Below are 25,246 nucleotides of genomic sequence, written 5' to 3'. Positions count from 1 at the left end.
ATTGTAATTACAGCTCCAAATACGAGCTGTTAATAAAAATCGTTACGTGGACGAAGGATGTACGCTAGAATGGATTATTGCTGCGATAATACGACAATATTAACGTACGTCATCATCATAATCCGAGCATCTTGTATAGTAGACGCGAAACTTAATCGAATGTGATAGAAATATTAATAGAGCCTATATGATCAACATGGTCTTGCACGGTGCTGCATCATCAACGGCGACCGCAGATAAATTGCGTTTTTCCGTTCTGATAACGTGACTTAATAATTTTAAACATTTCTTTGCGGTTCTACATTATGGAAATTTTAATGGAAAAATAATTATAGTAGCAATAAATAATATTAAATTGTGTCCTGATGATTACGAAAAAGTAATATTGAAAATTAATAATTTTCAGTATAAACACTTTTGCGTTAACTATGAAATAAAATATAATTTATCTTTTTAACATTTGATTTTTTAGTTAGAAATTCTGATTTCGACGAAGACAAATCTCTTCGTTTGTCAGAAATTCGCTCCAAATTAAACGTAATTTCTGTAACATTTGATTTTAATTCGATATTCTGGTTCTGACGAAGACAAATCTCGTTTTGTTTGCCAGAAATTCAGTTCAACTGATTTTATCTACGACTCTACGACGTTCTTCAAGGTATTCACCTTATCGATAATTCAACAAAACGTAGCACAGATTCGATTTATGCAAGTTATCAGGCAACATCGACGATATCTGAGATGATTTAGCTAATATTATTTAAAAAGACACTTGAAACAACAAGAGACCAAGGACAAATAGTGTATTAAAATTCTGATTATAATTATCGTAAAACGATTTATTGCTTAAACTGTAGATCACATTTCTCATCGTAAGAAAGGACTGCACGAAATCTTCATTTCACTCGTTCTTTTTGTTAAAAAACCGTTCCAGGGCTGATATAAATCTTATCTATATACTACAGAGAGAAAGGCGCACAATCAATCATTATAAACACAAGATTATAATATCAAAGAAAGAAAAGATTTTCATTCTTTAATACTAAACAATATCTTTTAATTTTAACAAATAATCTTCGATTTTTGATACGTAATATTCTTTAATTTCTAATAATAAATATTCTTTTTAAATAATACATAGTATTCTTTATACTTCTTAAGATAGATAAAAGAAAGTATTATCCTTAAATTCTAATAATACAATATAATAATATCTAATATTAAAAAGATGATTTAACATGATTGAAGCTAGGCGGCGTTACTTCCACCCCACGCGCCGCAGCGTAGCGCAACGCAAGGCGTTTGACTGACTCGGCTGGGTGGTGGGTGACGGTTACTCGATCAGTGCGCTCGACTTTAGTCGCGTGCCGCTGGCTCACCGTGAATTAACTCCGTCATTGCGTGTAACACCGGCGCGGACCAATTTTGTATTTCGTTGAAGTGCCAATCGTTCGGGTAATCCGCCGAAACTCTCCACGAGCAGTCGAAAATATAACGAGCAGTATTACGTACTTATTTAGTTTCAGTCATTAGTTTCACTTAATTTCGCCGGTTCATTGAATGTGTGCAAAAGAGATGAAACCGATCGACGGTTTCCTTCGTAAAAGAATGTATTATAAAAGGGATGGATACATCTATAATAAAAATTGAACTGTACAGTTGCCAGTCGCCCTTAATTGCCTTTAACAAGGCGGGATTAATTAACTGGCGAAACTTCAGCGTTTAGTTTCGTCCATTTGGTTGTGAATGGTTGATCATGCCTGCGAACAAGTTTTATAGTTACTGCTTGTACAATCAGTGAAAATAATAATTATCGCGAAGGAACAACAAGCGCTAACGAACGGTTTTACGATCCGATACAGTGAAATCGAGGACAAGTGTTTACCGATAGTCTGCAAAAAATCAAAACAATCTCGATTAGTAAGAAAGCTAAGAAAAGGCACTTATTGAATTTGACGCTCGATAAGTGTTTACGATCGTTCGGAGATTATCTAGTATCACGACCTACTTGGAATAATCGTCGATCCTAGAAAAGACAGTCTCGAAGAAGGATATTGTGCAAACTATAATTGCGCCTTAAAGTACAAGTGTAGAAAAATAAAGCATAATTATTCAAGAAACTGTTGCCAAAAGAAATTCTTGATATAATTAGTGCTCAAGTGTACGTGTGTGTATATGTGAAAAATCTGTAGAGACTTATTAAAAATTAAAAATTATTATCCGAACGCGCGAATTGAGATAGAATTCTACAGATTGGGACATGAATGTGTGTAATGAAGAGAAATTAATGAAGAAGTAAAGTTCTCCATCTGTGATTTAGATCCTCAAACATAGTATAATAGAATAACAATTAAGCATATCACAATAAGAAACAATTTCTAACATACAAGATATATTAAATACAATAAATCTAAATTTTTCAAGATAAATTTCGGTGAAGAGAACCGATTAGCCAAAGTTGCTGTGATAGAAAAGAACTAGTTGACGTTTTCATGCCCAGAAGAATCAAATGAAATGACAAGAGTCATTCAACTTGGAGTTAGTGATGCGAGATAGATAATTCGAGTGTATTTTTGATATAAATTCTGATAACTGATCAGAGAAGTAATTCTTCAAATCATGGCGCCAGCAAACAACCTCGATTGCACGGAGCCGTGTCAACAGTGGCGATATCCGAAACTTTGTCCAGCAACAGATAGCCAGAAAAATGAGCGTCCTAAAAGCGCCGTAGAATTGAGCGGCAAGGAGGCCAACACCGCCTACAAAAAGTTTTGTAAATTCCTGCGGCGATTAAGCACCAAAAAACGTAAGTTTACCTAACGGTCAACGACAGCCTTAAATAATTTTCTATATCAAATCCGATTTATCCAGTAACACAAAAGATGATTTATTATTTTACTAAATTTATTTATCTTTTTTATTTTATTAGCCGTATATAAGTTATAAATTATGTAACGTGAAATAGCAACGTTAATCTTCGGATGTGAACAATTGATTTACAATTGTTTAATTTACTTATTTTGAGACAATACTCACTCTGAGGCGAGAAACAGGAATTGCAAATCGCAATAAACGAACCCCTTAGTTACGAATCTAGTGAAATAACAGAACAATAAGATGCTACGCCAAGTTGTAAAAAACAAATAAAATAAAACTTAAAAAATACAAATATGAGTGCGTGACTTTAAAGTTACGTGGTGTTACAGAAAGTTTAACTCTAGAAAGAATTAATGATTCAAAACAGTAATTTCTTGTTATCAAATTTATTAGATTGTTGCGTAATTACAGGAAAATTCAACACAAGAAAATAAATGTGTAAATTCTTCAAACATGTAATCTCCGTATTAATCTCCTTTGACATTGATTTCAGTACACGTACGCACGTAGTGCATATATTCTGTGTATAGTCTTCTTGCGTCATCAAAGAAAATACGTGTATCATCCTGATTTTATTTCTTCCATAAGAGAAGACGATCCGCTGCTCGTCATCGTGTACGGCGCAGCGGATGGAAGAGCGTCACTCGATTTTTCCAGGGCGATTCCCACCGATATGATTTCCGTTTCGGGATCGATCGTTATCCCACGATGACGTATTTAATAATGCCGTGAAATATGCCTTTGTGCACCGAGAGCGCGTGATCCTCTGACATTTACACCTCCTCCCAGTAGCTGTATTTACTCTTGGTCGTGCCTACCGTGCGACATGGTTTTTTTACCTATTCGAGAGTGAGAACGGCAGATCGGAAAAGAGAGACGGAAGAGCGAAGTGTGCGGAGGGAAAATCGATGGGTATCTGTTACCCTCGGTATTGCTTCCTGCGAGAACGCACCGAGGGAGGTTCTTTCCGCTACGGTAACATCGGCTAGCGATAAGTGTTGTAAAGTCCAAGTGCGCGACTGATGAACAGTCACTGTGGTCACGCGGTGTGATGGATAATTATATAATATAATTAGATTGTATTACATCTCATGACAATCGAGAGTACGTCATAGTACGGTGTAATTCGATTCTGAAGCTGCAACGTAATCCGCTTTAACGAAATAATTGCACTTTTATTCGTGGACGAATACTTCGGACTCTCTCCAGCATTTTATCGCGGCTCGATCAATCTCTCTCTCTTTTTTTTAATCGTAACGGCTTATTTTGTTGCACCAAGCATGATTACCTTCAGCGCTCACAAAGAAGCTCTCGATATAGCGTCTACTGTGAGGGATGTCCTCTTAGGCCGCGTGAAATACCATTGTAGGGTCCGATGACGCTCCGAGGGTTCTCTGAAGCTTTCTTGCCTCATAGATGAGGACTGTGCACCATGAGGAAAGGTCGTAGTTTCCCCCGATGCGCGTGTAACACGATAAAGGGAATTCAGCGTGCGATGCATCGCTTCATTGCGCTTTTTGTCGCTGTTGCTGGATTTAGCTGGCTAACTGCGGCTGATCCCCTAGGCTTTACATGCATTACATAAAAATGTGTCGTACGTGCGCTAATAACGTGCACAATAAAAATCGATCAGTCGTTAATATTGGGGATCTCTTGTGTGCTATCCATTATATAATTCGCTGCGGAATTCATAAGAAATTTATGCATAAACAACATATGGCGTTGTAGAAAGTAGAAAATAGAAAATGTAGTAAAGAAAGGGGAGAAGAGTGAAACTGAGATATGTTCGGAAATATTTATCGTATTTACATAGAAAACTCTATTTCTCAAGTAGATGTTAGATAGATGTCTGCGAAAGATTTCCGATTGAATAATTTGATGTCAACACCCAGTCTATATTTATTTCGCGAAGTGCGGTACGAGTGATGCTCGCGATTCTCGATCTATCATGCGTAATCGATAGTGCAAATGTCAGGAAAAAAGTATGTCTGGAGGCAAGGCAGTGTCCACGTGGAGACTGGTCGTTCGCTGCATTCGCGGATCAGAATCCTTTTACTCGCCTTCGAGTGAGAGAACAGGTGATTCATCGCTCGGCAGCGACTTGAGTCGCTAAACCTGAATCACTAAATCAAGTCGCTAGCAATTATGGCTAGCAGTTTTCTTGAACATTTTCATACGTTTAATTAAGGTATCCTACCTTTATCTCTCTGCTACTACAAAGATGATTATAAGATAAAGAAACTTAAGCAGTAAAATAGATTGCCGTCATATTTTTATCTCAATTAAAATCAAATAATAAAAGAAACTTTATCGTTCTGCGGATTTTTATTATTTAGTATCTAGATAAAGACAACAAATCAAATCAGGAAGCATATAAGAACATAATTTCGATATCGTTCGAGAACATAATCGACGATCTCGACCAACTATATTGTGTGATTAATAAGCGATCGTTTTGTACATCCGTGATAATTTCACTTGTATCATTTTGAGCTTTTTTTCTGAAAAGCTGCACGACGATGGTTTACTCGGCGAGTCGCGTGGCTCGAAACAGTTAGAAGTAACAAAAACAAATCAAGGATCGAGCTATTTCTGATCACCGTATGTAGGCTCGTATCTGAGAACTACACGTGAAAATAGCAGTGATGACCCGAGCAAGCCCGAGGCGTTGTAATTTATGTAACAAATGTTCGGAATTGCGATTTTTTTAACGATTTATGCAACCATAGTTTTTTCACGGTATACAGAGTAACATATACATATTCACGTGTTTGTAAATTGCACTTTGTACGTTGCGTTTGTCACAGTTTTCCTCGATAACAGTTTGGACTTTCAAGCACATCATTATAACAGATGGAAATACAATTTCCGTTCTGATTTGATCTACATCTCTGCGAGAGAGAAGCAAGAGTTGCCCGCAATTCCTCGAAAATGTTATTTCCTTTTGTTTCCTGGGAAAAGTAGCTTTAGGCACTTCCTGCTTTTAGAAAACAGTTTTGTTTCCATTTCTTTCCCCGTACTGTAGCGTTGTGGTCTTTTTTCGATTTGTTTCTATGGGTGGTGCGATGTACCCTGCAGGCAAGGATGGCAGCAAGGTGACAACCGTGGTAGCAACCCCTGGTGCAGGCCCAGACCGCCCTCAAGAGGTCGCCTACACCGACACTAAGGTCATCGGCAATGGCAGCTTTGGAGTAGTGTACCAAGCGAAACTGTGTGATTCGGGCGAGATGGTTGCCATCAAAAAGGTTCTCCAAGATAAGCGATTTAAGGTAATACTTTGCACTTGGAAATTATTTCTTCGCTATAAATTGAATAAATCTATTTTCTGTTTCTTAATAAAGCCTTGATCTCATTTGTTTTTCCACTTTATTATTCATTTTATTCTACTTTAATCCACTTGTCTCACTGCACTTTATTTCGTTTATTCTTTCCTCACGTTATATCAATTATCTAGCATTATTGGTAAAAGGTATTTTTGAACCAACCGCCATAAAGTTCTGCGTTTCTTTTCCAGAACAGAGAATTGCAAATCATGCGACGCCTCGAACACTGCAACATCGTGAAACTCAAATATTTCTTTTACTCTAGTGGTGATAAGGTAACTATCTTATCTTCGTATCCTTCTTAAATTTTACGCGAAAGCAAACTCCGTGTCTATCATCGAAGATTTCCAAGACTTTGTCCGTTATTCTTCTCTCTCTATTGCCAATGTCTGATAATTATATCGCCACTATTGATTTTCTGCGTAAGCAAAAGCGTGCCTATAAATAAAACAAGAAATGTTCGTTTAATGCATGCCACATTGTTATGTTATTTTGTAGAACGTCTTAACCGCGACTAATCCGGTTTTTCATGTGGACGTAAGTTGGAATGTATCCAATAATAGTTTATGCGGAAGACTCCTTTTTTGGCGAAAAAACTAGGCAAATTCTCGCTTCCACATAGGAACGCGTCATGTACATTGTCATAAAATTCCGCATTGTCATAAATTTCCTCCATACGTCAAAACAATGTAATTTCTAAAAGATTTTATTTTCGATTATTCGAAAAAGTTTCACTAGTGCTACTAGATCATGCTGCTTCGCTAGTTTTGTTAGTACGTAACTTTTCCAAAAGTGTGTGTATTATTAATTGAATAATAACAACGAAGATATCGATGTGTATGTCCCATGAGAATATCAAACGACACAGACTGTGTTCTACAGAGAACATCACAATTCGCCATCTTAAATGTATTTTTAAATAATCAGAGATTTTCTAATTAATTTGATTTCGATGAGATCGTTATTTCCTTTTAATGAAAATTTTGCGGGGCGCTAATGGCTTAGAACTTTTCATGAATAGACGACATAATTATATTTCACATAATAATGTAACAGTTTTAAATTATACCTTAATCAATTTCGTAACAGATCTTACTTTAATAAAATTTAATTCTTGTGTGTATAAAAGTGGAGAAATCACAAAGTCAGAAACAAAATTGATGATTAAACTAATTGGAGAAAATAATAATGACAAAAGTTTATTTAAATTAAGTTTAAAGTATATCAAGTATATAAATGGATAATTTACAATCCAGGTTGCGAGTTGTGAGATACCGTATATACATATTTCTGACGGTAGCGTACCAAATACGTCGTCAATGTTTGGTTTTGGAGTAGTGTGCTTTTGAGACGACATATATTTGTAGACAGACTCCCTTTGTGAATATTACGAAATTTTCTTATCACCTTTCATTTTTGTTTCTTTTCCTTCTTTTTTTAGAAGGACGAGGTTTATCTCAATCTAGTCCTGGAATACATACCCGAAACTGTGTACAAAGTCGCTCGACACTATAGTAAAAGCAAGCAAACGATACCAATCAGTTTCATCAAGGTAAGCAATTTTTAATACTTTTGTAAAAATCTGGTTGTATAATATTTCTATTTCTACTTATATATTTGTATAATCAAGATTTATTAGCCTTGCGTAATAGAAGTGTACCATTACATATTGAACTTAAACTTTTATTTAAACTTTACAAGAGGACACACACACACACACATACACACATGTATAAATATGTGCGCACGTTATTTATGGGAAACTATCGAAACGATAGTACATTGTATTGTACAAGAGCCGATTTATGACGAGAACTGACTGATGGACGGTATCAATCACCGTGCATTCACCGTGCTAAAGATAGATATGAAATTCGTAGAGTGCTAAATTCGATTTTCTACTGATATCAAGTTTGCATAGCAACAGACCACTGGAATTTGAAATAGAAAGTAAAGTGAACTGTTTCTCGATTTAATATGACAGTAAAGTATTTTTCGGGGTCAATATTTATGTAACTTTTTTTTAATTTCCACTCATAGAATATTCTCTAGCGATGTTTGGTTGCTTAACTTTGGAACACCTCCATCAGCTTTAGCTTCCAGCTTGGAGCTGCAGTGTTTTGTCATTTTGATTGGTTGGTTGGAAGCTGATAGTATTAATTAGCAGCGTGAAAGCCTCAAATTTCTGGAATCCAATCGAGGATACATATATATAGTTTGCATTACAGTTTTCGAGAATTATGCATTTACTGGACCAGCTTAACTTCAACTCAATCACTCAATCAGTATTGATTCAGTGGATAAATTACGTAAAAAGATTACGTCAAATTTAACAGGAAAATTAAGCCTATCGAAATAAAGTTGATGCATTAATTAATCACACATGCACGCGCGCACGTCGCGTGCGTATAGAAATGGACTAATTGTTTTCTTTTTAATTTTTTACAGTTATACATGTATCAACTATTCCGTTCCCTAGCGTATATCCACTCGCTAGGCATCTGTCACAGGGACATTAAGCCGCAAAATCTGCTCCTGGATCCGGACACCGGTATCCTCAAGCTATGCGACTTCGGTTCGGCTAAGCATCTGGTTAAGGGCGAGCCGAATGTGTCTTACATCTGTAGCCGTTATTATCGCGCGCCTGAGCTTATCTTTGGTGCTATCGACTATACCACAAAGATCGGTAAGCTCAAAATTCAAATGTAGTTTTATTTTAATTAATATTATATAAACTCGAATAAATCTACCTTCGTGCGTTCGAGAATTATCAATTTAAAAACCTGTGTTTTCATAAAAATTATTTGACTTTCAGAGAGAGAAAGAGAGAGCAAATTAATTTAGGTTCCTTCACAATTACATGGTGTGAAAATCACAACTATAGTCTATTGTTGTATTTTATTCTATTGTACTTGATGATCGATATAATGTGATGTTTCTTGGCAGATGTATGGAGCGCAGGTTGCGTACTAGCAGAATTGCTGCTCGGCCAGCCGATATTCCCCGGAGACAGTGGCGTCGATCAGCTTGTAGAGATTATCAAAGTCCTCGGAACGCCTACGCGCGATCAGATACGTGAGATGAACCCCAACTATACCGAATTCAAATTTCCACAGATTAAGTCGCATCCCTGGCAGAAGGTAGAGTTTACCGCTTTATTTAATCAATAATTTCATCTCTCTCATTTCATTATCACGATATGCAATATTTCGATCTTCTTTTACGTACCTCTCCGTCTTGTCGTCTTACTTCACGCAACATGTGTATGTAAATTTTGTGACTAAGAGCGCATTGTTAATAACTGAAAACTTCATTTGTTTTTCTTAAATGCACATTCTCAAAACTCAATGCAAAGATCATATCTTTACTTTTTAAACGTACGAGTTCTCGAACGGATTTCTGAAAAATAAATTTAAATCGCTCGAATAGTAAACAATAAAAAATAGATGTTTAATTAAATTCTTAATTTTGAAAAAAAAAAATAGAATATAAAATCAGATATAGTATTGCCATCAAGTAGAGAGTTCGATGTAACACGCGAGATCATTTAATACACATGTAAAAAGGAATTGTCCTTTAATTTCAAGCTTGATCGAGGACTGAGATCTCGATCAGCATCATGCATCAATACATGTACTCGTGATTTGCAGTATATGCTTCAACGAATGAGTGAACCTATGTGTTCCACGGAGCACCAGAAAATTAGAGTAAGTGGTTCGACTTGCAACAAGTGTTGTTCTCAATATGGCTGACGCAAACATTTCTCTATCTTCATCCGCTGTATTGTACTAACACCTAAAGTAACACTCTCATTTCAATGTCCAGGCACTCTATTGAACGTGCGGAATTGAACCTTTCCCTAAATATATCGAATCATTAATTAATTTCAAACGAAACAATGAAGGAACGGAGAAAAGTTCCTTTTATCTTTAATTTTCTTTCTCTCTTTTCCCTCCCTCCTCTTTCCCTCTCTTCGTTCTTTTGTCTCTCTCTCTCTTTTTTTTGTTTCTCTTCATGAGCGATCGTTTTTTTCACATATCTCGTTACTATCTGGTTCATCAGCTGTTAGTGTTACTAACTTTTTTACAGACGACTTTTTACTTCTCGCATTTGTTGTGGCATTGGAAACTATTGAGAGTATCACTTACTCTGATGTTCTGGTGATATCTAAAGATTTGCATTTGCCAAATTTAAAGGAATGAATAACAAATAGCCTCTTATATTCATCGCACAAAGAAAGTAGTGCTTGGAGTCTGTGTTATTTTATAAATTTTATATAATTGCATTTACGTATCATATTTCATTCGAGTAGGGTGCCGATTCAGTATACACCTAAACAGACTATCACGTAAGCGGTAACGTGGTACAGGAGTAAAATTACAAAAATAAAAAATCATCACTTTGTCAACCATCGCAGTAGATGGAATTTGTTGAGTGCCAGAAAATAATAAAATCTTGCATACAAATAATTAAATCATTTCCCCTAAATCATTTAAATTGACGAATACTTTTTTCAATAGAACTTTATAGATATTTCGTGACCCATCGAAAACCTGATAGTTTATAATGTCTGCTGAGGATTCAATTCGGAATAGCCGTTCTCGCTATTGACCATCAATCCTACAATGTTTGATCCTCGATTGAACAATGTAACGACTTTCAAGTTTACGGTGCAACAGACACTCGATCCGTATCCTGTTTCGCTTACTTTTCGCGGAACTGTACGCGGTAAACGTTTACATAGAAATGTTACATAAGAGATGTTTACTCCAACGGTAGCTGTAAATTGATTCACGTCATAAGCGATCGAAGGACAGGTTTAAGCGCCGTTAAAAGCGGCCGTTAAACAGACTTGTTAATCGGCGCTCGTTGCTTGCAGGTGTTTAGGGCACGCACGCCACCAGAAGCGATGGATTTAGTGGCGCGGTTATTGGAGTATACACCGTCGTTACGCATGACGCCGTTGCAGGCTTGTGCGCATTCGTTCTTCAACGAGCTTCGCGAGCAGGGCACGCGGCTACCGAGCGGCCGCGAGCTGCCGCCGCTCTTCAACTTCACCGAGCACGAGCTACGCATCCAACCGGTCCTCAACAACATGCTGATACCCAAGTACATGCAATCGGCCACCGTCACCACTGGTACGGAAGGGAATCCCGGCGGAGGCGGAGGTGGCGGCCAGTCGGACGCCACAGGCGCTGCCGCCAGCGCTAGCGGTAACTCTAGTGATAATAGCGTCACTCACCCTAACACCATCACCACCACCAACATCACCAGCACACAGAATACCGATCCCAGCCTGTAAAACATGGCCTGTGCCACGCTTTGTTTTCTTTTTTTTTTGCATTATAAAGAACTAGGATAGCTTCTGGTGTCGTTACTGGTGCACGAGGAACTAATCTTCCCAGGAGGATGTCCACGTTGTAAATGCGACATCGCGTAATATTGTGGAATATGTAGCCGTAAGATATTTTCACCCTTTAGCAAGAAGTAACGTGCAACGTCCTCGGTGAGATTAAAGATCTAGAGTCTCACTGCAGCCATACATGTCATCTCCATGATCCTCGAGAAACTGTACATATATATACTTCCGGTATATTATGCTTTTCAGAAAACGTCGAGACGATGTTTCTCACGGTTGGTACACGCTTGATAGAACAGATTGACGAAACGTGACGAAGAGTTTTTTTTCTATTTTTGTGAATTGACTGATAGATAGCTGTAAAACTCGATCGCTCTCTTTCAGAAGAAAGTACCTCTTTTTATCACAAATATCGGAACAAACACAGATTAAATTATTTAGACTATTACAAGATATTGCTGGCATATTTTGTTAATCTCTTCTATCGAAGGCGAGTCGCTAAAAAGTTCACGTGTCCGGTGCGGAAAGAATGTTGTGTAACTTTTTTTTCTTCGATGTCACAACCGACTATGGCTGCTAGAAATCTGAAATATACTCTATTACTGTAGAGTCATATTAAGTGTACATATATGTAGGAACTGTTCCCTCTTTAATTTTAGATAACACGTTTGTTATAACTGGGCCGAAACTAAAAAAGAATATGTAATCTCCAATGTGTCTAGTAACGTCGTTTGCGCCATTATTGTTTTATTATTTTAAGACATCGTGAAAGCAGACGAAGATATCTATTTAAAGAGAATACGGATATCAGTGAAAATCGGGAGCCACTAAAAGAGGATCTACTAGGACTTTTTTCCGATCCGAGTAACGCAGTTTAATGACACGTTTATTTAATCATACCCTGTGTGTATGTAAAAAACTAATTTTTCCTTAATATATCATTTAAACGCGACTCTCTGGTTGAAGAAAAGCTAGGAGAAATATGCATAATCGTATTGCATTATGTCCAGATGTTTCAAAACAGGCATTTCTGCAAAAACCTTGACGAGATACTGGGAACCAGTGGCCATTCGCTTGACACGAAAACAAACAATAAACTGTCAAGTTCACCATAATGTATATAACGGATCTGGTCTTTTTTTAATCATCGATTGCTAAATTCTCTAACTGAATGAAACGTAAAACCAATTTGAAAAAAGTTACACTGTTGATGATTAAGAAAAGCCCATTTGACATAATTAAACGTACATACAAAGATTGGTCCTTATTTAAATAACTTTTTAACGATTATCAGAGGTGAAAAATAATAATTTAACACGTTCTCTGTCGCATGAGTGGCATACGCCTCTACGCTGAATTTTCATTCAGGTCACCTGCTATTTTTTTCTCTATTAAATGTAACAGTACATAAAGTCTTTTATAATTTGTTACAATAAAAAGTTCTATAGCGCAAATTGAATGTTACTTTCTTTTTCTTAATAATATAAATTTGCAGACAAATCGATATTATGCGATACATGTTTTTATTTAAAAACGTATATTTATTTATAAATAAAACTACATATTCGTTTTCCGACAAAATGGGGCACATGCGATTCACGCGGCGTGAAAGAAATGTCACCGAAAAATGACCCGACAGGAAATGTGTTAAAGATTTATAATGTCTAGTAACATTTTATCAAAAACCCAAGTAAAAGAAAGATCGAAATTGAAATAACTTTCTGCTCGGCTGCGGTTTCATTTGGAATATTTATAGTTTTCTTGCAAATTGTTTGAATGAAACAGTTTTATTTAAGTAGAAATAAAGATTGCATTCTATGGTTCTAACTTCCTTTTTTTTACTTGGGAAAGTGTATTCACGGCGCCACGTTTTGCGAAAAGAATGGCAAAAACCGATAAGAAATTCTAAAATCTCGATTCACAAGGCAAGCTTCACTTAACCAGGCTAGAAACATGGACGCGAATTAAGGACGCAATATATTTTGTTCTCGTATTGAATACAAGAGCAAGAGAGTAAGGAGAATGAATAACGAGTGATAATGATATTAATGTGTCCTTAAAATTAAAGTTTCGCGTTTGTTATCTTGATTTAATTAACTTTACTGTAGATTAATCGCACACATATACACGTAATGTATCTGCAATATTTTAATTGCGGAGAGAACTTTATTTGAAAAGATTCTTCATTCAAACTTGTAACGGATTTCTTCCGTTGATAATTGCTGAGAACAATTTGAGATAACTGAAATATATACGTTTTTTCGTCTTTAAACAAAATTTCCTGTCGGGACATGAGTAGCTACCAATGCCACTGTTATCATTACGTTATGGTTTTCTTTATGTGTTCGCGTTTTCAAAAGTATTTTTTATCCTGGATGACGAACTTCTTGATCAATCTAGCGAAGCGATTTATACTTTTAAGTCAAAGACACATTGTACATGATGTTAATGAAATTCCTTCGGTTATGAAGGTCCTTTTGCACATTATACATGTCCTGGGAATCAATTACGTGAATAATATATCGAATATTTAAGTTTGAAACACGTTTAATAAAACTAACAAAAGATTCCTATCCATCTTTATATCGAAACCTCTCTCTTTTAAGATTGTAGAACGTTTTTAACTGCACATATAGCTTTATTTATTTTTCAAAAACGAGGATTTAAGTTTGAAAAAATGTAAAATAAAAAATATAGGTAATAAAATTTGATAATCTTTGTAAAAGATACACATCCAGAATTACTATCTCGCAGCGTAACAATTGTAATAAACAAAGTGTGAAATTTAAATGTACAAAAATAAGTCACGCAACTGAATCTTAGGACATCCTTACTTACCTTATTCTATATACACAAACATATCATTGCGTTGAAAGGAAATAAAAATTGACGTTAGACGTTGACGTTTGCAATTAATTTGTTTCTTCTCTGAGAAGACGCGATCGGAGATGAAAAAAAGGCGATGTCATATCTGAAGAAAGAGCGGGAAAGAGTGTGATGTAGAAGAGTAAAAGGAATACGACATTTCACTTAGCTTTTTCATAGATATTGAAGATATTAAAATTAAACTCCTTAGCCATTAACTCTTTCTTCTTTCTTTCTTTCTGTTAGTTTGTCTTTTAGTTAATGATATACCTCACGTTTAGTTCTAATTAAGCTCATCAATTTTCTCTTGTTTTAAAAGAATGCGTGGGACACGCCCTTCGGAATGTATTTTCCGATTTTTAATGAAAAGGAAGTACATTTCGTGCAAAAAGGAAAAAAAGAAAATATTTGCAATTATATGCTAATGATAGTAAAATTAAACTGACATCTCCAACTTGTACAGATTGAAATTACACCGCTCAAGATCAGGATCAGACAAAATCTGATAATCAAATATTATTATAAAATTGATTAAAGGGAAGCTAATTTATATTGCATTTACGTAAATGTGCTTACCGAATCAATAAAACGTAGTTTGAATAAATATGAAGACTCTCGAAGTGTCAGATATAAATTAGATTATTACTTAGATGTAGTGGGCATTTTAAAAAGCGATTATTCTGCAATTGTTCTTGAGCGATGTATTTACAAAATTCCCGTTAACATAATTTTCTGTCGTATAAATAAAAATATTGGCCGTCATTGGTTTAATATATAGCTAATCTGCGAAGGCTTGAAACACTTTTGCGTTATTACATAATTCATAACGGTACGAATGATATAAAAAAAAGAAGTTTGAATCTACCGAAATTTGAATTTATCGAAATTTGAATTTATCGAAAATTAATATCGCTGTTTATTCCTAAATCTATTTGGTTTAGTTGCATTCTTTATACTTTCTTTCGAAGTCTAATTATATTTCTATCCTATTATACAGGAAGATGCAACTAAAACTAATAGCTCTTGTTTTTTCAAGTGTTAGACGAATTATCGAGAAAAATTAAATCTGAAAATGCAAAAGAAACTAGCCGAGCATCTAGCTGTGAAATAGATAAATCTCTTAATATTAAATACCGAATTAAAGCACAGCTAGGATATAGATTGTTGATTATTTATCATGAAAATTATTATTATTATTAATAAACGAATTTATCGATTTTCGGTTTCAATTAATTCCTCTCATCTCATCTCAATCCGCGCGAGATATGTGAACACATACACGTATCTTTATACATCACTTCTTTAATTTGTTTATAAGAAAAATAAGTAAGGCAAAATACTCCTACCAATCACATTAATTAAATAAATCTTACAATAATACTTTATTCATTAAATTTTTATTTTTATCCTAATATCATCAATTCGTGATAAATAAGATGTAACGACTTTGTAAAAAGATGAAAAATATACATAAGCTAATTTAATATGGAATAAGTATGTATGCATATGTATACGTGCGTGTGGACGTGTGTACGTGTATTAAATTAGTGCATAAATTTTAAATTATGAAAGTTTTCGAAAATAAAGAAAGAGGAGAAAGTTATTGAAAGATTAACATAGTAATTATTTTGATTAATTCTGACTAATAATGTAAAATAAACAATGAATTAGTGAATAATACTGTATTTTATTTTTATTGACAAAAATTGTTATTTTGTAAAATCGTACTTTAGTCTCAATCTCAATTGACATACGCACAGCAAATACTTTTTTGTATTAATTTAATACACTAGAGCGAACGTCTCATGCAAGTGATATATTTATTTATTATCCGTCAAGAAGAAGTAATTATACTACATTTTTTATATGAAGGGAGAAATAATTCACTAAACATCACAGCTTTCCTTCTTGATCTGTATCTTAATCTCAGCGCTGCTGTCTAAAACACGCATGTATCCTAATTACTGGACATCCTCTCAGGAAGTGTGCAAGAAATCTTGCAAGGATAAAAACAACTGGAAAATGTGTGTAATTCTAAAAATTTGCGATTGTAACATAACTATTAGATTTATTTTGTTATAACTATGATTAATTATAGTACAAAAAATACATATTAAAATATCTTTTTCTTTAATTAAATATCTTATTCACAATCTCTTCAGAATAATATTATAATTTCGATATCACGACTTTGTGATACCGCATGTGGCAGTAATTACGTGTGTTCAGCTAGCACTTTATCTTGTATAATGCTGTACACTCCCATTTGTACATATTTCGAAAAAGTCCTCAGATACTCCAAAATCAATTAATTAATTTTAACATCTTTACTACGAAAAATATCTTTCATACACGCGCGCGTGCACACACACATACATATACGTGTATATATATATATAATTTTTCTTTATTTTGATAGAAATATAAAAGAGATTTCCATACAAAATTTCTTGCTTGTGATATATAGTCAAAAAAATATTGCATGTTTTGACTCTTGAAGCGAATACTCTGCAACTGTTTTTAATCGTATTAAATGAAACACATTAGAAACAAATACATAATGTTAACGGGAAAAATAGCGACCGCGTCTCCTATTTTACATTCCTCAATATCACATTCTAGACGAGGACAAGGACACGAAGGAGGCAAAGGAGCAGGAAGGTCTTCAGGAGCAGCAGGTGGTGGATGGTGAATAGAAGAATATATACTGGATGACACAAATATATCGCATCGTGCACTGGGATCGAGACGGACACGACGGCGATCTTCTCCGATGATATAACGGGCGGGGAATAAGGAAATGATAACATCCTCGATTGCGCAGTGAGTCCTTAATGTTTAAAATCTATGAATGTACGATATTAGGGAGAAATTGTTTAATATAGAGCGAGACATATGTAAACACGTAAGCGACACAAAAAATATTTACTACGCAGTTAAATAAAATGAAATTATAAATGAAATAAACACACAGAGTAGCGCTAGTTACTACCATGCCTACATGATAAAAAAAATGCGCTAATTCGACGTCATGATTTCGGTGTGAGAGAGATATATGTATGCGCACGTGTGTGTGTGTGTGTGTTTGTGTGTGCGCGCGTGCGCGCGCGCGCGTCTAGCGTGCGTGCGTGTACGTTTGTGCGTGCGTGTGTGCGCGCACATTGTCGTGTGCATGAGAACGCGAGAGCGAAAGTATGATGCGCGTATGAGTGAGAGGGAGAGAGAAAGAGAAAAGCATGTACATACATATATATGTATGTAATATATAGATAAATCACACACACATATATATATGAATATGTATATGTATGTATAGGTAATTAATTATATGAAACTATACACTGTACTATGCGATGAGCAAAAAAAGTAAAGAAGAAAAAGTAGTAAGACTCTTATTACATAATTGCTATGTTTACAATTATCATTATACATATATACATATATATGTATATATGTATATGTATGTATATATATGTAATCGTATTTATAAATATATGTATACATACATATATGCATACACACGCAACACACCTACCTATACAGTTCTCGTTTCGCTACTCCTCCTCTGCGTTTTATCTTTCTCTCAAATGTTGTTTTTAGTTTTACGAAAGAGACGACCGCGCGAGGACGGCGACGCGCCGCGTTTAATCGCGAGCCGGCGATTGATGAAATGAATACCTTGTAGCATAATTCTACTCTGAAATATGTTTAAGTGAGAGAAAAGAATCGCGCGACATTGCTCCGCCGTATAAACGGCGGGATCACCCTATATAATAATATTATTGTATATTTTGTGGTTTATTTAACAATAAAATATTAACAATAATGTTAACCATCGCTGCCTCCATCCCTCCCTCGCAAGAGAAGAGAAATGTCGGGCTCGATGATCTCGCAATTATAATTAATATGACGGTTCACGCAAGTAAATCGGACGGAATAACAGGAAAAATTGAATTTATTATATATATTTCATGGATTTACATTTGACGTACAACATTCATTACATATTTAAAACATAAAGAAAAACATAAAGAAGAGACACACAAGCGTGTAAGATATATCACAATATCTCGACAGATCCATTATACAATCAAACCTGTGTAATACTTCACAGTATTAGGTCTACGGTACCCTATGGAATCTTGCAATCTCGATCCTCTACATTATAAATTGCCTTTAAATTCAGCACGACCGACACATTGTGAGTGGAGAATATCCTTATCGACGCGGATGTTATAATATTTTTGATATTACGACATCCGCGTCGATAAGGATATTCTCCACTCTCACAATGTGTCGGTCGTGCCCAATTTAAAGACAATTTATAATATGTAGAATCGCGATCGTAAGATATATTTTCAGACGTCATCAACCGAGGAGGACCTTCCGGATCATGGCACCGCTCACGAGTTCTTCATCGCTATCGCGCGGCTCGATGCACTTGCTGCTGCACAAGTACTGCAACAGTGGTAAACGGTACTTGCCGCAGAAGTCGACGAACTTGATGTGCTCGACGCGATTGTTGAAGAAGACACCTGCGCGGAAGGATTAGTTAATTTTAATGCGAAGCACTCGCTCGGACAATTTTGCAAAAATTATTTCGCTAAGATTTATAGACTGAAGAGTAACGGTATTATGTGATACTATCAATTCAAGCACCAACGATACGTGTAAAAATCTTGCAAGTCACTCGTTGCGAATATGCTAATTCACGATGAACGTGTACCGACCTTTGCACTTGGGATTTACACAGCGGTGGCCGCTATTGAGATACTGCACCAAATTGCGCGGTATGCTCTGCTCGTCGTAGCGGATGTCGCTGGTTTTGACAACGCGCCCCGCCAGCTCCAGCAACGACGGTGGATTGTGCGTCATGTCGGACACGAATCTGACCACTAACGGATTGTCCCGTAGAGACAACTGCGAAAATTGAATGACCGGGAAAGAGAGTAAGTTAAACCATGAAATTAATTGAAATTAAATAATAAATAATAAAAACCAACCTCTGTCAGGCAGTTTAACGTTATTATCTCAGTAGGCAGTGTCCGTAATCTGTTTTTATGAAGCGACAGAGTTTTCAGGTTCGTCAAATTGGCTATCGAGCTGGGCAGGCTCTCCAGCATGTTGTCGCAAAGGATGAGGGCCTGTAGGCTCTTCAGTTGACCAAGGGTGCACGGTACTTCCGTCAATCTGTTGCCTCCCATCGACAAAACTCGTAATCTGTAAGAGATCGCGATTCATGATGAGATCAGTAAAATATTCGATTTAACGTGCAAAACGGAAGTTTGACTTGAGAGTCTTCTTAAAATTTTCTCTATTAGAATTCGCAATTACTTTTGCAGCTTCCAGATGTCCTTAGTAAGCTCACTAATGTGATTACCACCTAGGTAAAGGTACTTCAAGGCAGCCAAGTCGAGTATCTGATCAGGAAAGTCCACGAGTCTGTTGCCGCTCAGATTGAGTTCCTTCAAATTGGTCAGATTCTCAAAGCACTTAACCAGCCCGTCATTAGTCAGATTGTTGTGTTTGGCAATCAGGCGGGTCAGAGGGCAGTCCGACCAGAAGTCTGGCAACCTGTTCAGGTTGCAGTTGGTGATGTCCAGAGTGCTCAAGCTGACGAATCTGTTGATGCTAGCCGGTAGAATCGTGAGGCGGTTCTGGCTCAGTAACAGATTCTCCACGTCCTCCGGCGATTTCGTATTGAGGAACTGCTTGTCCAGCACCCTGTCATCCAGTAATAGATATGACAGATCTAGCGTCCGCAAGCTAGAATCTGAGTCACTGGAGTCAGACGTGTAGTTCTCCATGTGTGATTGAGCTGAAAGAATTTTTAAACTGCTGTAAAAAAATCACTCCAAGATTATTTTATTTCTGTTTTATTCTAAAATAAAATAAAGCTCAATTTCTTCCAAACAAAGCACCAAATTAATTGGCGCGCCTAATATTAGGGCGATGTCTACCCTTGTTATAATATTCATTATATTACATGTTGTATAATTGCTATAATCTTTTGGTGTTTGGTGGGATCATCAGTACTTCGTATAATGTGGCCTGTTTGAGCGCGCGGACCGTAGATGATGTTGTTAGAAATAGAAATAGATTCATTTCGGGCAAGTTACGTGAGCGGCAGCGCCTTGCAATACATATGTTATCGATTTTAGATGTGTATGATACAAAACAGCGACAGATCTAGCGATCGATCAGCGAAATCGCGGAGCTCGCTCACGTTGCGGAGCTCTTCCCTCTGATTGAAATTGAGTTTGCAACACCCTGTATACGCACACGCATATACGTCATCATTACACGTGATGTATACAACTTAATTATCGCAAATCGATAAGATTCTGAGAAGACATTTATGCAACTCATTTACCGTCAGTTAAATTATTCTTAAAAAATTTTGCTAAAAATGTCATATACATGACATTCAGTATTTTATCTATGTTTTCTTAATCACAACTTTCTCGGCCAAAGTTTGAAAACGATAGTGTAGATCGATACATTTGTATTACGTCATAATACGACGTAATGCAATGATGAAAAATTATTTAATGATAGTAAAGTATAAAAAAATGTGTCCTGATATTTTATATAAAAAAACAATAAAAAAAGCATACAAAGGACTAAGAAAAGATTTATATACGTGAACGTTTCGTTTTGTCTTTACGTATAAATACGTAACGACACGTGTCGATTCGATGGCAAATAATATAATGTATAATTTTATATGTATAATAATAATAATGTATAATTTTATTAAAGAAAACTTACTAACGATACTATGACGTGCTCAGTATAACGTCATTCAAAAGTGCTACGTCACACCGCCAAGTTCCAAGATCCCTCCCTGCAGGGGAGGACAGGAGGGCAATAGTCTCGAGGGCGCAAGTGAGTATTTGAAATCCGTGCCGTCCTACTACGTAAACCAATAACGCGATCTCCCGTGACGTCACGGCAATCGACCGCACGATGTATCTCGCACGCGATGCTGCACTTATTACTCGTTTTGAAGAAAAGATTATTATATTCGCAGTCTTCGTTCGCGGTTCGTAGTTCCGACACTCCGGGTGTTACACGCGCCCGTGGAGTCACCGAGGGATGGATCTCACGAGCGGGATGGGAGAAACGACGGCCGACGGGCGACGACACGCGGCGATCACAGTGGCACACACGGATCGTGCCCGTGTGATATCCGCGCATTATCAGCGTGCTGCTTGATTCATCACCTATCATTCTCTCTCCCCGCCAAGTCCTGTCGCGGCAGCATCCGTTCGTCCCCCAGCTTCTGCACTTTCTGCACTTCATTTCGTCTTTCTTTCATTTTCCCAGCGGCATTCAAAATTTGTTAGATTAAAAATGTGCTCATCGAAAAATGAAAACTTTCGTCTGTTACTATTAATGTTGAATAATTATTATTATGTGTGTAGGTAAAAGTCTAACGTTTGACTTGCCCTTAAAATCGAGTTGCTTAAAAATAAAAAAAACTTTCCTGATCTGCCGTCAGACCATTGCCCGAAAATCAAGTTTTGTTCGATCTGTCATTCGATCGTACTATTATTCGCACGTACGGAATTCACAATTTGGGTGCGTTTATAAGAAAGTCAAATACAATTGCTCAGTCGAAGTGCTCATCGAGTGAAAGGTGATCACTGATTGGTTTATCTTCAGATACTCTGCGGATCATTTTATTGGCTACAGGGCATCTAAAGATGAATTTAAGGAGGCCGTAAAAGGCCTGTCGAATACCATAGAATTACTTAAGGGGAAGCTGGAGTTGCTAGTGAACTATTTTTTCACTATAGCGATGGTAATTGCAGTTTCGAAAATTCTCTTTATCGCTTGTGCAGAATAAAAAATCCTTTTCCACAAATGAAGTATAGATAGAAAGAAAGTCCGCTCTACAGGACTTTATATTCAAAATGGAAAAAAGTTAGAAAAGACAAATGCAAGTTTTTAACTTTTTTCCATTTTGAATATAAAGTCCTGTAGAGCGGACTTTCTATCTATACTTCATTTGTGGAAAAGGATTTTTTTATTTTGCACAAGCAATAAAGAGAATTTTCGAAACTGCAATTACCATCGCTATAGTGAAAAAATAATTCACTAGCAACTCCAGCTTCCCCTTAACTGTTGCACGATGCATCAGTGTTTTAAATACCTAACCTCTCCGTATTCAGCAACAAGATTACAAGCTTCACGCTCCCATGTATTTGCGAGAGGATATTGTAACTACCAAATAATCGTTAAAATTGTTTATAATTGTATCATAAATGTCGGTGTTTTGTAAGCTAAGTTTATCGCTGTTGTCCCGGTCTTACCGGTTTCGCAAGAGTGCAAAATGTTTGTCGAGAGGAATTAATATCTCCAGAAGAGTCATTCCGCTGCGTTTCGTCGAGAATAACGCGGACATCAAGGACACCCTCGCGAAGAAAGACGTATCGGACGCAGAATGGCAAAACATACGCGACAAGTGTCTTCAGATCCAAGATGTCACACCGTTCACCGTAGATACCATAATTATCGACATGTGCATGAAACATTCGGTACTGGACAGTGCTATCGCATACTTTAAGTTTCTAAGACAGAACAATTACGCCTTAAATGCGGCTGTGATCGGCAAATACTTGAGGATATATTCCTTTAAAGGCAATTTGGACGACTTGGAGAAAGCAGAGATTCTCCAGACGTACCATGATCTGAGGAAAAAGTATCCAGTCCTGGATGCCTTCACGACCGAACACTGCATTGCGAGCTTGTGCTGCACGGACCAGTGGAAGGAGGCATTTGAAATGCTGGAAATGCTAAAGATTACCCAAAAACCGAGTGGTACCATATACTCTGTACTGGCCGCTGCAGCATTCAAGAACAGGGAGCCTGACATTGCCTGGCGTACTTTATCACAAATATCGCACACTCAAGTGCCACGAAATAATATATATACTTCGTATCTATCATACTGCAAGCAGGAAGGGAAAGAAGCTTTTAATAAAAACATGCTAAAAATGTTTGATTTCTGGTCTGAGCACAATATAAGGATTCATAATAAGATTATCCAGGCTTACGCTGATGTAGCTAGTGAATACGGTTGGGTTGGTAAGCCCACAACCATTTCTAAAACGTAAGTGTTTGCTTCGTAGTATTATTCTAAAGCCACTAGTTATTGTTGCACACTTTTCTAAACAAAATATTTTATGGAATAGCTGGGAGGAATTCCAACAGTTCAGTTTAGTAATTTAGTAATTTTTTATTAATTTTAACAAATAATGTTAAGAAATTTTCTCAAGCAAAGGCAAAGGTTTAATACTATAAATTTATAAATGGGATTTTAAGTTTACGTTTTCCATAAAATTGAAATAATAAAAAAAGTATAATAAAAACTAGAATTTAATAAAATGATTATCTAATAAAGGAAAATTTAAGATTTTGTATTTTTTTTTGTTTAGAGGAATATGCAAACATTGTGGTCACTCTTTGTCGAAAATAGTGATCAGGCAGGATGCTTTTCAGAAATTGGCCAATTCTGTGGCGAACAAGCTGATCATAGGTTCTGACATTTATCATAATACTGATCCGGAAGAGTTCAGAAATTTTAGGCAATTTGTTGAGAAAACTAAACCATATGATATAGTAATTGATGGCCTCAATTTAACTTATATAAGCAAGAATTCTCCAGGAATGGTAACATTTATTTTTCTCAAGTTATATAATTATATAAGTTATATAATTATTAATTATATATGTATATTGTTATATTTTTATATTCTTATCTCATTTATTAATTAATGTGTTTAAAAGACGCTACACATAGTTTGCTATATTTGCAGGTATATTCACTACTTGATGTAATAAATTACTTCAGCAGGAACAACAAGAAAATTCTTATAGTGACACGAAAGCATCAAAAGAAGTGGCCTGTTTTACAACAGATACAAGCATATGCGTCAGTTTTCTATATAGACAATTTGTAAGTATCGAGTTCCAGCAGATATTATGAAAATTCTTAACCACCGCTGTTAATTGACCTAATTACTATCAAACATTGATAGTATTTGATTAACAACGTAGTACAACAAAATCTTACATCTCATATACATTCCTAAATATTTTAGATCTGAAGATGATCCTTACATATTATATGCGACCATGGCGAGCGGGATAAACGCTATGTTTGTGTCATCGGATTTACTGCGACAACACAAGCACTCGTTCAAGAAGTTGAATCTCTATCAAGAATTCCACCATTGGCAGTGTTCACATCAGTACTCCCTCATAAAGTTCAATAAGTCTATTCGCATCCAGAAACCTTTTGTTTACTTGCCAAGCGCGCAGAAGAACGATGACCACTGGCACATACCTTATGTTGCTGACGACTGTACTATGACGAACTTCGACTTCCACGAATTCCCGGACAAGTGGTACTGTTTAAGACAAGAAAAAAAATACACATGATGTTAAAAAAATTTATGAATTACCGAGCCTTCATTTATTTTTTATTTACTGAATTTTTTAATTTTTTATCGTGCAAATTCGTTCGTTTCAGAATTTACATGAGGTCTAAATCTATTTACGTTGCTTAATTCAAAACGTCTTTTGCCAGTTTTGTCACAATTGTACTTTATCGAGTATAAAGTGCAATTTTTATAATTTTGGAAAATGATTTCATACCTGACGCACATTTTTTTACGTTTTTTGTAAAATTTAGATTCCACGGGACATCATCTCGCATATTATAAGAAAAATTCTCATGCAAATTAAAGTATTCGTATCGAATCGGGCTATTTGAACTTGGCGTAAGAACCAGTGATCGCGCCATGAGAACCGG

The 25,246-nt window shown here is 36.1% G+C and overlaps 3 protein-coding genes across 7 annotated transcripts in view; 2 read left to right on the top strand and 1 right to left on the bottom strand.

Annotated features, from left to right (window-relative positions):
* The window catches only part of LOC105287738 (glycogen synthase kinase-3 beta), a 30,268-nt gene extending 12,464 nt beyond the window's left edge, over positions 1–17,804 (top strand). Inside the window, exons 1-8 of one of the 3 annotated variants that reach the window (XM_011353473.3) lie at positions 1,323–2,806; positions 5,956–6,146; positions 6,392–6,475; positions 7,642–7,752; positions 8,649–8,886; positions 9,147–9,340; positions 11,080–11,413; positions 17,047–17,790. In XM_011353473.3, coding sequence (XP_011351775.1) covers positions 2,620–2,806; positions 5,956–6,146; positions 6,392–6,475; positions 7,642–7,752; positions 8,649–8,886; positions 9,147–9,340; positions 11,080–11,413; positions 17,047–17,120 — 1,413 coding nt within the window. In that variant the 5' untranslated portion in view covers positions 1,323–2,619 and the 3' untranslated portion in view covers positions 17,121–17,790. Of the gene's footprint in view, positions 1–1,322; positions 2,807–5,934; positions 6,147–6,391; positions 6,476–7,641; positions 7,753–8,648; positions 8,887–9,146; positions 9,341–11,079; positions 11,414–17,046 lie in introns of those variants that run through there. The other 2 variants (XM_020034345.2, XM_011353474.3) reach the window with 2 other exon arrangements.
* Positions 17,805–18,363: 559 nt separating this feature from the next.
* Positions 18,364–21,828, bottom strand: LOC105287740 (leucine-rich repeat-containing protein 58). 2 transcript variants are annotated; one of them, XM_011353478.3, is made up of 6 exons: positions 21,196–21,828; positions 19,759–20,242; positions 19,428–19,644; positions 19,155–19,344; positions 18,745–18,959; positions 18,364–18,621 (listed from the first exon to the last, which is right to left on the bottom strand). In XM_011353478.3, the coding sequence occupies exons 2-5, from the start codon at positions 20,229–20,231 to the stop codon at positions 18,793–18,795; spliced, it is 1,047 nt and encodes a 348-aa protein (XP_011351780.1). In that variant the 5' UTR covers positions 20,232–20,242; positions 21,196–21,828; the 3' UTR covers positions 18,364–18,621; positions 18,745–18,792. The 2 variants fall into 2 exon arrangements, with proteins under 2 accessions (XP_011351780.1, XP_011351778.1); XM_011353476.3 differs by having other exon boundaries at positions 18,364–18,959.
* Positions 21,829–21,979: 151 nt separating this feature from the next.
* LOC105287784 (mitochondrial ribonuclease P catalytic subunit) lies at positions 21,980–24,884 on the top strand. 2 transcript variants are annotated; one of them, XM_026969453.1, is made up of 5 exons: positions 21,980–22,066; positions 22,602–23,542; positions 23,868–24,102; positions 24,249–24,388; positions 24,534–24,884. In XM_026969453.1, the coding sequence occupies exons 2-5, from the start codon at positions 22,695–22,697 to the stop codon at positions 24,871–24,873; spliced, it is 1,563 nt and encodes a 520-aa protein (XP_026825254.1). In that variant the 5' UTR covers positions 21,980–22,066; positions 22,602–22,694; the 3' UTR covers positions 24,874–24,884. The 2 variants fall into 2 exon arrangements, with proteins under 2 accessions (XP_026825254.1, XP_026825255.1); XM_026969454.1 differs by lacking the exon at positions 21,980–22,066 and having other exon boundaries at positions 22,726–22,967; positions 23,071–23,542.
* Positions 24,885–25,246: the final 362 nt, after the last annotated feature.

This window comes from Ooceraea biroi, chromosome 5, assembly GCF_003672135.1.
Source record: "Ooceraea biroi isolate clonal line C1 chromosome 5, Obir_v5.4, whole genome shotgun sequence".
NCBI classification, from domain to species: Eukaryota; Metazoa; Arthropoda; class Insecta; order Hymenoptera; family Formicidae; genus Ooceraea; species Ooceraea biroi.
This window is presented reverse-complemented; position numbering and strand designations above follow the sequence as displayed.

What these genes read in the sequence shown, in the direction of transcription:
- LOC105287740 (XM_011353476.3), bottom strand. Translation starts at nt 20,231, where the DNA reads ATGGAGAACTACACGTCTGACTCCAGTGACTCAGATTCTAGCTTGCGG. An exon ending in GACATCTGGAAGCTGCAAAA is followed by an intron (nt 19,645 to 19,758) that starts GTAATTGCGAAT and finishes GATCTCTTACAG; the next exon opens with ATTACGAGTTTTGTCGATGG. An exon ending in CGTTAAACTGCCTGACAGAG is followed by an intron (nt 19,345 to 19,427) that starts GTTGGTTTTTAT and finishes CAATTTTCGCAG; the next exon opens with TTGTCTCTACGGGACAATCC.
- LOC105287784 (XM_026969453.1), top strand. Translation starts at nt 22,695, where the DNA reads ATGTCGGTGTTTTGTAAGCTAAGTTTATCGCTGTTGTCCCGGTCTTAC. An exon ending in GCAAGAATTCTCCAGGAATG is followed by an intron (nt 24,103 to 24,248) that starts GTAACATTTATT and finishes CTATATTTGCAG; the next exon opens with GTATATTCACTACTTGATGT. An exon ending in GTTTTCTATATAGACAATTT is followed by an intron (nt 24,389 to 24,533) that starts GTAAGTATCGAG and finishes TAAATATTTTAG; the next exon opens with ATCTGAAGATGATCCTTACA.